Raw genomic sequence first — 12,006 nt, 5'->3', positions numbered from 1 at the left:
TATGCATTTAAGTCTTTTCATACTTGATAGTTCATCTCTTTTTAGTCCTTAGTAATATTCCATTGTATGACTATAGCACAGTTTATACACTCATCTTTCTAAGGTTATCATTGTTACTTCACAAATTGGTTGAATTTTTGCATGGATGTTCATAAGGCAGTTCTCTTGTTTGTAACAATATCATCTGGTTTTGATTTAGAGTAATGCTAGCATTATACACTGAATTGAAATGTACTCTGTATTAAGCTATTTGTGCATTGCTATAGATAAATACAGGAGATTGGGTAATTTATGAGGAAATAGGTTTCATTGGCTCACAGTTCTACAGGTTGTACAGGAAGCATAACATGGGGCTCTGCTTCTGGGGAGGCCTGTGGAAGCTTACAATTATGGTGGAACCTGAAGAAGAACTTGCACATCATATGGCTGGAGCAGGAGCAAGAGAGAGAGGTGGGAGGTGCCATGCACATTTAAATGACCAATTTTCATGAGAATCACTATTATGAGTACAGCACCAAAGGCATGGTACTAAATTGTGAGAAATCTTTCCTCATGATGCATTCACCTCTCACGAAGCTTTACTTCCAACATTGGGGATTACATTTCAATGGGAGGTTTTGGTGGGGACACACATCCAAACTCTATCATAATTTTTAATTTTAGGGGTAGAGTTTGTTTAAAATTATATCTCTTTTTTTTTTCTAAAATATTTGGTAGAACTCACCAGTGTAGGAATCTTGGCCTGGACTTTTCACTCTAGGAAGATTTTTAACTATAGCTTAATCTTTTATATATTTCAGGCAATGCAGGCTATCTATTTTTTCTTCAGATATTGTATTTTTTTGACTACTGCCTAGATTTTATTTTCCTGTTGTTGACATCATTTATATTTTGGCAAAAGAGAGTTTGATCTTTTCCATAAATATTTCCTCTGAACCTTTGCCAGAATCAGTATCCTGTCATTCCTAGTTAAAAAGATTTTCTTATATTACACTTTAAGTTCTAGGTTACCTGTGCAGAAAGTGCAGGTTTGTTACATATGTATACACATTCCATGGTAGTTTGCTGTACTCATCAAACCATTATCTACATTAGGTATTTCTCCAAATGCTACCCCTCCCCTAGCCCCTCACCCCCCAACAGGCCCTGGTGTGTGATGTTCCCCTCTCTGTGTCCATATGTTCTCATTGTTCAACTTCCACTTATGAGTGAGAATAAGTGGTGTTTGGTTTTCTGTTCTTGTGTTAGTTTGCTGAGAATGATGGTTTCTAGCTTCATACATGTCCCTGCAAAGGACATGAATTCATATTCTGTTTTATGGCTGCATAGTGTTTTGTGGTCTATATGTGCCATATTTTCTTTATCCAGTCTATCATTGATGGACATTTGGGTTGGTTCCAAGTCTTTGCTATTGTGAATAGTGCCCCAATAAACATACGTGTGCATTTGTCTTTATAGTAGAATGATTTATAATCCTTTGGATATATAACCAGTAATGGGATTGCTGGGTCAAATGGTATTTCTAGTCCTAGATCCTTGAGGAATCGCCACACTGTCTTCCACAATGGTTGAACTAATTTTCACTCCCACCAGCAGTGTAAAAGTGTTCCTATTTCTCCATATCCTCTCCAGCATCTGTTGTTTCCTGACTTTTTAATGATCACCATTCAACTGGCGTGAGATGGCATCTCATTGTGGCTTTGATTTGCATTTTTATGATGACCAGTGATAATGAGCATTTTTTCATGTGTCTCTTGGCTGCACGAATGTCTTCTTTTGAGAAGTATCTGTTCATATCCTTTGCACACTTTTTGATGGGGTTGTTTCTTTTTTTCTCATAAATTTGTTCAAGTTCTTGTAGATTCTGGATATTAGCCCTGTGTCAGATGGATAGATTGCAAAAATTTTCTCCCATTCTGTAGGTTGCTTGTTCATTTTGATGCTAGTTTCTTTTGCTGTGCCGAAGCTCTTTAGGTTAATTTAGTCCCATTTGTCAATGTTGGCTTTTGTTGCCATTGCTTTTAGTGTTTTAGTCATGAAGTCTTTGCCCATGCCTATGTCCTGAATGGTATTGCCTAGGTTGTCTTCTAGGCTTTTTATGGTTTTAGATCTTATGTTTTAGTCTTTAATGTGTCTTGAGTTAATTTTTGTATAAGGTGTAAGGAAGGGGTCGAGTTTCAGTTTTCTGCATATGACCAACCAGCTTTCTCAACACCATTTATTAAATAGGGAATTCTTTCCCCATTGCTTTTTTTCAGTTTTGTCAAATATCAGATGGTAATTTTCACATTTCAATGAATTTGTCAGTCTTTTCTAAGTTGTCATGTTTATTCACATAAATTTTATATTATTACCTTGTATTTTGAAGTATCTGTAGAATCTGAAATAATGTCACATTAACTCATTTTCAAAGTTGGTAATTTGTAGCTTTTTCTTTTCAAGAGCTAGTTTGGCTAGGTAGACTTTTGCTTTTATTGATCCTCTCAAAGTGTTTGGTATTGTTCAAGTTTTCTATCATTTTTGTGTTTTATTAGTTCCATCTCTGATGTTTTAGTTCTCTTTGCCTATTATTTTAAAAATCTATAGTTGGGAGCTTATCAGCAACATAAATTGAATTCTCACAATTTTGGAAGCTGCACACTTCAAGATCAAAGTCTCATCAGATTTGATGCCTGAAGAGGTACCACTTCATGATTCATCGATACATTCTTTTCCCCTGTGTCCTCACATGGCAGAAAGGCTAAAGAGGCTTGCTGGGGTTATTTCTATCAGAGCTTAAATCCATTTATGAAGGGTTGGCCCTCGTGACCTAACTACATCCAAAAACTCCTATCTCTATGATTTGATTTTAGCATATGAAAATTGCAAGGAGAAAAACATTCAAACCAATACAGATATTTATCATTTCCTGTCCTCTGCTTCCACTGAGTTTACTTTCTTCTTCTTCTTCTTTTTTTAGTTTCTTAAGGTAAAAGTCAAAATTATTTATTTGAGAGTCTTCTAATATAGACATTCGTACCGAAAATTTTTATTTAAGTGCTGTTGTAGATGCATTTTGCAATATCTAATGTGTTGCGTTTTCATTTGAAGTTAGTTCAAAATACTTTCTAATTTTCCTTTTTATTATTTTTTGAACCGACCCAGGGTTATTTGGATGTATGTTACTTAATTTGCAATGGTTGAGTTGTTCCAGGTACATTTTTATTATTGATTTTTAATTTGATTGCTTTGGGGTCAGGTAACGTGTTTTGTATGACTTAAAACCTTCTTGATCCTTTTATTAAGATATGATCTAGAATATAGTCTTTGAGTACTTCAAAAGAATGGTGTTGTCTATCATATTCTTACTGATTTTCTGCCTCCTTATTCTACCACTTGAGTAAGGGGTTTAGAAATTTTAGACTATACTTGGGCATTTGTCCATTTCTTTTGCAGTTCTATTTTTGTATCATGTATTTTGAAGCATTTATGTTATTATGTACAGAAATATTTAGGACTGTTATGTTTTCTTGATTAAGTGAACTCTTTGTCACTATAAAATGAGTTTGTTTATTGCTGGTAATAGTTTTGCTATGAAATGTACTTTGGTATTAATACAACCACTCTTCCTCAACCTTCTTTTGTCAAGTGGTAGTGTGGTATATCTTGTTTCATCTTTAACCAATTTTTGTCTTTATATTTAAAGTTTATTTATTATAGGCATTATACAGATAGATCTTACTTTTATATCCATTCTAACAATCTGCCTTTGAACAGTGGTTTTTAGACTAGTTTAATTTATTATGTAATTATTGATATGATAAAAGTTGTCTGTCATCATGCTGTTTGATTTCTATTAGTCCCAGATCTTCTTTGTTTTGCTTTTGTTCTTTATCTGCTTCCTTCAGACTAGTTTAGTAATTTTTATGATTTAGTTTTATATTTATATATATATATATAGGTATAACTTTTATAGTTATTGGTCTAGTTTTATATTTCTTTATGATTTAGTCATATCTTTTTGTGGTATAAGTTTATTTGGTTATTAGGTATAACTTTGCTTTGCTGTCTTAGTGGTTTTTTAGGATTTGTAGTGTATGGATTTACCTCATCACAACCCACCTTCAAGTAATATTATATCATATCATAGATGGTATAAGAAATTACAATTGTATATTTTCATTTCTTCACTTCCAGCCAGATTCCAGCCTGGATCTGTGGGATTGTAGCTTTCATTAAGTTTAGAATATGTTTAACCAATTTTTCCTCAAATGTTTTATTCTGTTTCTCCTCCTATCTGTTTGGGGACTTATATATTACCTGCTGGGAGTTTGCTCGTAGTTCTCTAGTGTCTGAAATTTGTGAATCTTTTCTTTCGTGATGGCAAATCAATCTATGCTCATATCTACTCAGTGTAGCTTTCATCTCTGGCATTGTAACTTGTATCTATACAAGTGCAATTTAGTTTTTGAAAGTATCTTCTATTGCTCTACTTATCTTATTGATTTTTATTGTAAAATAGAGTTGAGTTACTTATAAACAACTTGATCCTTTTCATTTTTGCTTTTTATAGTATGAGCTAACTCCCCACACCTGAGGAAAGGCCTTTCTGACTATTCATTTTCCTGTGAAGTCTGAGTCTTCCAGGTAAATCTATAAAAATAGATACTCTTCTTGCCACTATGTGAGCACCAGGTGTGATTTTCTCTAAATTTACAAGTCCCCCGCTCCGACCCAGCGTGGTCTTTTTTTTAATTTTATTTTTAAATTTTTTTTTTTATTATCATACTTTAAGTTTTAGGGTACATGTGCATAACGTGCAGGTTTGTTACATATGTGTACTTGTGTCATGTTGGCGTGCTGCACTCATCAACTCGTCAGCACCCATCAACTCATCGTTTACATCAGGTATAACTCCCAATGCAATCCATCCCCCATCCCCACTCCCCATGATAGGCCCCAGTATATGATGTTCCCCTTCCTGAGTCCAAGTGATCTCATTGTTCAGTCCCACCTATGAGTGAGAACATGTGGTGTTTGGTTTTCTGTTCTTGTGAGAGTTTGCTGAGAATGACAGCTTGGTCTTAGGTAGTTTTCTGGCTCACATGCAATCTTTATTATTTTGCTAAATACTGGGAGGGGGTTTCCAGGGGTTTCTTGCTGTTGCTTCTATATCTCTCTCCTCCTTAGTGCTTTGTTCTGTAATGTCTCTCTGCTTTGGTTTTACCAGACTCTAAGCTTCATCACTGTAACCAAGAGAGTCTGGTAGGTTCCACTTCAGTTTTTTTTTCCTGTGTCATGTCTTGGAATCTCTGTCAAGGCAGGAAGCTGAAACATTCATAAGGTTTGTTTCCCTTTTTTTTTTCTGTTTTTCAGGGATTTTCGTCTTCTTTGCCTAATGTTCAGTGTCTAAAAAAAATGTTTAATGCATTTCGTGTGTTTTATTTTTAGTTATTTCAGCTAAGAAGAAAAATCAATACCCGTTGTTCTCTCTTGGCTGGAGGCAGACTACTCTAGAGCTTCAGCACATGCCATACACTGGATAAAATGCTTTTCTTCCCCCTTTGCTCAGCTGCTTCCTTTCCAATCTTCTTTCCACAGTGTAACCGTACATTCCTCAGGGGAATTTTCCACGGGCCTAGTATATATCTTATTCTTAGCAATCTGTTTTCTTAAAGTATCTATCTGAATTTATAATTGCCACTTTTCTGGGGCTTTGCTTTTCAGTATATTTTAAGCGAAACAAGAGCAGAGGTTTTTTTTTGTTTGGTTTTGTTTTTTTCTGTTTAATCTGCAGAGCTTAGTATAATGCCTTCCACATGGTAGCCAATCAATATATATTTGTTTGGTGTTGCAGGAAGTCAGGGACCCCAAACAGAGGGACCAGCTGAAGCCAAGGCAGAAGAACATAAATTGTGAAGATTTCATGGACATTTATTAGTTCCCCAAATTAATACTTTTATAATTTCTTATGCCTGTCTTTACTGCAGTCTCTGAACATAAATTGTGAAGATTTCATGGACACTTATCACTTCCTCAATCAATACCCTTGTGATTTCCTATGCCTGTCTTTACTTTGATCTCTTAATCCCATCATCTTCATAAGCTGAGGAGGATGTATGTCGCCTCAGGACCCTGTGATGATTGCATTAACTGCACAAATTGTTTGCAGAGCATGTGTGTTTGAACAATATGAAATCTGGGCACCTTGAAAAAAGAACAGGATAACAGCAATGTTCAGGGAACAAGGAAGATAACCTTAAACTCTGACTGCTGCAGAGCCGGACAGAAGAGAGCCATATTTCTCTTCTTTCAAAAGCAAATAGGAGACCTATCACTGAATTCTTTTTCTCAGCAAGGAACAACCCTGAGAAAGAGAATGCGTCCCTGAGGGGAGGCCTCTAAAATGGCCACTTTGTGGGCGGCTGTCTTTTATGGTCATAGACAAAGGGATGAAATAAGTCCTGGTCTCCCATAGCGCTCCCAGGCTTATTAGGACAAGGGAATTCCCACCTAATAAATTTTGGTCAGACCAATTGTCTCCTCTCAAATGCTGTCTCCTGATAAGATATTATCAATGACAATGTGTACCCGAAACTTCATTAGCAATTTTAATTTCAGCCTGTCCTGTGATCTCACTCTGCCTCCATTTGCTTTGTGATATTTTATTACCTTGTGAAGCATGTGATCTTTGTGACCCACACCCTATTTGTACACTCCCTTTTGAAAATCGCTAAGAAGAACTTGCTGGTTTTACGGCTCAGGGAGCATCACGGAACCTGCTGACATGTGATGCCTCCCCCAGACACCCAGCTTTAAAATTTCTCTCTTTGTACTCTTTCCCTTTATTTCTCAGACCAACTGACACTTAGGGAAATAGAAAAGAACCCATGTGAATTATCAGGTGTGAGTTTCCCTCAGTAGTTCAGTGTATAAGTGATTGTTAACATATGCAGCCCTTTATATCCCAAAAGTACTAATATATTTTATTTCTATCTCCTCCTTGAGACAGATTCAACTAGCCTATCAAAAAGCTTGGATGCAGTTCCTTCTTGTAAAAGAGCAAGGGAACTTAAAAAAGATCACTGTGAAAAACTTACAGCAAAAATTGAACGAATGAAAAATAAGTTTTGTGTACTAAAAAAGGAACTATCAGAAACAAAAGAAATAAACTCACAGTTAGAGAATCAAACAGTTAAATGGGAACAAGAGCTCTGCAGTGTGAGGTATGACATCCTAGTTTTAAATGAATATTTCAACTATTTATACTAAAATTATGTAGGATACTTTTTGTAATAGCTGACTTACCTTCTGAGGTTTAACTGGAGAAAAAAATCTCTGTCTTGTAGAGTGTCAAATTCTTTTAAATAATACAAGTTCTTAAATGTGAATATTTCTGCTGATAATTAAATGCATATTTATTTAAATCACAATTTTAATGGCTATATAGAAGGCCATTATTTGGAAATCCTTACTTAACTTACTTAACAAATTAATTTTTTTGATTTTTAAATTTCTGTATTATAAGTGTTGCAAGGCATAACTGCATGCAAATATTTTTCTACCTTTCTAATTATTGACTTGGAATAAATTCTTCAATATAAAAATATTTGGCTAAATTATAAGAAGTTTTTAAGAAGTTATTTGTTCATTGCTTCTAAATTATTCTCAAGAAAATTTATATTCATTTACAGCTCAACAAACAGAGTGTGAAATGGCCATTATTTTCTCCCCCAAAATCAATTTCTTTTAATTATACATGTTTAATGTGCATGGAATGTAGAGAAAATACAGAATAATTTATTAGTTTATTCAACATCTCTTGCTCTCCTACATAAATAAAATTAATTCAGAGTTCTATGTTAAATGCATATTATTTTTATTCTTTAAGTATTATATTCTGTCTTGTGATAAAAGAGATTTAAAATTTGTTGATAAAATATATAATAATCAACAAGATACATTTAAAGCATTACTCAAAAAAGAAGCAAAAGATATATGGGATAACAGATATTAGACTATTTAACCTAATCTGAGATTTTAATATTAAAATTATTTTTAGGGATACTTGCCATATTTTATAAGTATGAATATTTATGTCTAATAAATCAGTAAATTGTTCATAAAAACTAACCAGTTAACTTTAATCAGTCACTTTAATCAGTTAACTCTAAATGATCTGTCCTCATTGAGGAGTAATTTTGACTGTGTAAGATTTTTAAAAAGTAATTTTCAACTTATGAATTTGCTGGATAGCTTCCAGTATTCTTTTCCATAACAGTCATTGCTAGTACAGAAACAGTCGTTAATAGTATGAGAAACTTTCTAACTACAAGATGTCCTTTCCTCACTATTTTTCAAGTATATATGTCATTTGGAAGAGGTTCGAGTAATAAATACCTGAGAACTAGAAAGAAAAAAAAATTCAAGAATATAGGAATTTTATTGGAATAATAAACCAATGTAGTAATAAATGTATCTCACAGTGAATTCTATTTTCTAACAAAATGAATTTTAAGATAAGTATGTTTAATGGCAGATTGACTTTAAACCAAGAAGAAGAGAAGAGAAGAAACGCCAATATATTAAATGAAAAAATTAGGAAAGAATTAGGAAGAATTGAAGAGCAACATAGGAAAGAGTTAGAAGTGAAACAAGAACTTGAACAGGCTCTCAGAATACAAGATATGGAAGTGAAGAGTGTAAGAAGTAATTTGAGTCAGGTAAATCAATCTCTGATAAAAATTTTATATTTCTAACTTTATTTCCCTCTGATTTAGTATGAATTATTCAGGTCTAAATCAGACAAAAATGTTATCTTAAAATTATCACTTTTGTAGCTACGGTTATTTGTTATAAATTATGACATCCATGTAGTATCTTATTTCAGTACAAAGAGCTTTTGAAAACAATGATTATCCCTACCATATACTTAGTGATAATTTATTAGTACGTAGTTTTTTCCTAGCAACATAGTTAACATTTAATACTGACTCAAACATTATGAAGAGGAAGCAAAAGTTATTGTCATAGTAAACAAGCGCATGGTTTTCTGTGTAGGGCTCTCTAGATTTTATCATTTTTCTTTTGTTTTTGAAATTGAAGACTTCTTTTATATTTACATATTTACCCAGTAGAATTAACTGAGATTTGGTGGAGAGGTCCTGGATGTAGACTCATAAGACTGGGAGAAAATCCTACAACTTGTTTATATTTTTAATCTTTTCCTTTCAGAATTGTGATAACTAAAAGTGCTTGTTACAATGTCTCAATTTATCAAAAATTCATAAATATAATTCTTAAAATTAACTATATATTTTTAAAAAATAGAATATCTAGAGAATATTCTCAGGAAAAAGGACCTGAAAGAACTTTGGGAAATTTTATCTGTCTAAATATATGCAGCACTAAGGCTCTTAGTATGGGATCTTGTATAAGTTAGACATCAGAGTGTAAACCCAGTTTTTGTAGGCAGTCAAATTGATTAATCTTTAATTTTATGCTGTTGAGTTTGTTGTAATTCAGGGAACATTTTTTTTTTTTTTCAATTCTGAGGCTCTTAAAAATTCTCTAGTCATTTATTTTGTACTTTCATGAATTCATTGTCTTCAAATAAATGTTTGAACTTTGGGGAATTTATGCTCTATAGCATTTGAAGTTTTGATTCAATGGTTCTTCAACTGATACCTACTTATAAAAACTCTTTCATTGTATAAATGTACAAGTTATTCTTTAGTTTCAGAGGAACTATGTTATGCCATTTTGACTGCTAGCTAAAAGTTTATTTTGTTTTATTTAGGTTTCTCACACTCATGAAAATGAAAATTATCTCCTACATGAAAATCGCATGTTGAAAAAGGAAATTGCCATGCTAAAACTGGAAATAGCCAAACTAAAACACCAACACCAGGAAAAGGAAAATAAATACTTTAAGGACATTAAGATTTTAAAAGAAAAGAATGCTGAACTTCAAATGACTCTAAAACTGAAAGAGGAATCATTAACAAAAATGGCATCTCAATATAGCAGGCAGCTTAAAGTTCTGATGGCTGAGAATACAATGCTCACTTCTAAATTGAAGGAAAAACAAGACAAAGAAATACGGGAGAGAGAAATTGAATCATACCATCCTAGACTGGCTTCTGCTGTACAAGACCGTGATCAAATTGTGACATCAAGAAAAAGCCAAGGACTTGCTTTCCACATTGCAGGAGATGCTTCTCTGCAAGGCAAAATTAATGTTGATGTGAATAATACAATATATAACAATAAGGTGCTCCATCAACCACTTGCTGAAGCTCAAAGGAAATCCAAAAGCCTAAAAATTAATCTCAATTATGCAGGAGATGCTCTGAGGGAAAATACATTGGTTTCAGAACATGCACAAAGAGAGCGAGATGAACCACAGTATCAAATGAAGAAAGCTGAACACATGTATCAAAATGAACAAGATAATGTGAACATACACAATGAACAGCAGGAGTCTCTGGAGCAGAAATTATTTCAACTACAAAGCAAAAATCTGTGGCTTCGACAGCAATTAATTCATGCACATAAGAAAGCTGATAACAAAAGCAAGATAACAATTAATATTCAGCTTCTTAAGAGGAAAATGCAACATCATCCCCTAAAAGAGAAAAATGAGGAGATATTTAATTACATTAACCATTTAAAAGACTGTATATATAAATATGAAAAAGAGAAAGAAGAAAGAGAAGTAAGTATCAAAAAATATAAATACTTGTCAACCTTCCTGAAAGAAAATTTAAAGCATATTTGGCGTTGGTTAAATGCTGAATCTAGTAGAATATAAACAGATGATAAATATACTTACTATGTCAGCTTAGAAACATACCTCATCTCCACCAAATGAAAGTTAAAGCTGAGAGAGACCTTACACTTTGAGTAAAGACACTGTGTCACTGATGAAATTTTAAGTTTAAGATTTTTAATAGATGAACATTAATGACATTGGATTTTACTGTTGAAATAAAGGTTTTAATGTCTCTTTGTCGCCACATTTTATGACCACATTGAAGCAGCTAAATGGGAATGCCCATATCAGCAATTAGTATTTTGAAATTAAGATTCAGTTCAGCAATCTACTTTGACAATTAATTATAAATTTTCCAGAGGAACTGAAGTGTATTTGAAGTATATTTTGAAGTGTACATTTCTGCATCTTGTAATAATACTTTTTTTCAGTAGCTTTTTGTATATTTTAGTTGATATAATTTTATTTTCATTTATGTCAATTTGACTTAAATCTGAACATATTTGAATCTCAAATTATGTATTGTTATAACCTCTCAATTTTTTAAAGACATCTGCATTTTATTAAATAATACCTTAGGACAAATGTAGTGAATTTTACAATATCAAATTTGATTTAATCACCCCACTGGTATTTATAACTTATTTTGAATATTGTTACAAATAATTTGCTCATAATTTATATTTCAAAGCTCAAAGACTATCATGTCCCAGAGAAAGGTCATTGTAGCTATCTGTGATTCATTAGCTTTGCATTGGATCCCCATTTTACAATTCATGTGGGGTGGCAAGGTTCATGTATAGTACAAAATAAGCGAGTAGAGAAGAGAAACATAGCAGCTGAGGTCAGGAGAGATGTGGAGAGCAGGTTACCTAGGGTCTCTAAAGGCTTTAAAATAAAAATAGTTTTATTCTGAGATAGAAATCTATTGGAAAAATTTCAACAGGTGATTGAATATGTGAGGAACTTTGATGTTGATTTGTGCTTCTAATACAGAAGAAAGAAAGCATTCCACTGTGTAGAATTTGCCACCACTAGTCCTGCCCCAACTTTTTTTTTTTTTTTTTTTTTTTGAGACTTCAGTAGGTTGCGAAGCATTACCGATTCATTAGGGGACAAATGACTAGTGGGATGAATCTGGTGTCTAGTAAGAGACTACCAGTTTGGCAGGAAGATAACACCTTCTTTTGTCCTTGAGTGGATTCAGTAATAAGCAGCAATGTGTACAAATGAAGAAAATAAGCTGAATCAAT

The 12,006-nt window shown here is 33.2% G+C and overlaps 1 protein-coding gene across 1 annotated transcript in view; it reads left to right on the top strand.

The window, feature by feature from the left end:
- LOC139355391 (ankyrin repeat domain-containing protein 30B-like) overlaps positions 1–12,006 on the top strand; it is a 136,366-nt gene that overhangs the window by 114,476 nt on the left and 9,884 nt on the right. Inside the window, exons 39-41 of the mRNA XM_071068725.1 lie at positions 6,992–7,205; positions 8,519–8,702; positions 9,779–10,696. Coding sequence (XP_070924826.1) covers positions 6,992–7,205; positions 8,519–8,702; positions 9,779–10,696 — 1,316 coding nt within the window. The remainder of the gene's footprint in view (positions 1–6,991; positions 7,206–8,518; positions 8,703–9,778; positions 10,697–12,006) is intronic.

The sequence above is a fragment of the Macaca nemestrina genome, chromosome 9 (assembly GCF_043159975.1).
Source record: "Macaca nemestrina isolate mMacNem1 chromosome 9, mMacNem.hap1, whole genome shotgun sequence".
Taxonomy (NCBI): domain Eukaryota; kingdom Metazoa; phylum Chordata; class Mammalia; order Primates; family Cercopithecidae; genus Macaca; species Macaca nemestrina.
The sequence above is the reverse complement of the archived record's forward strand: the minus strand, read 5'-3'. Positions and strand labels throughout refer to the sequence as shown.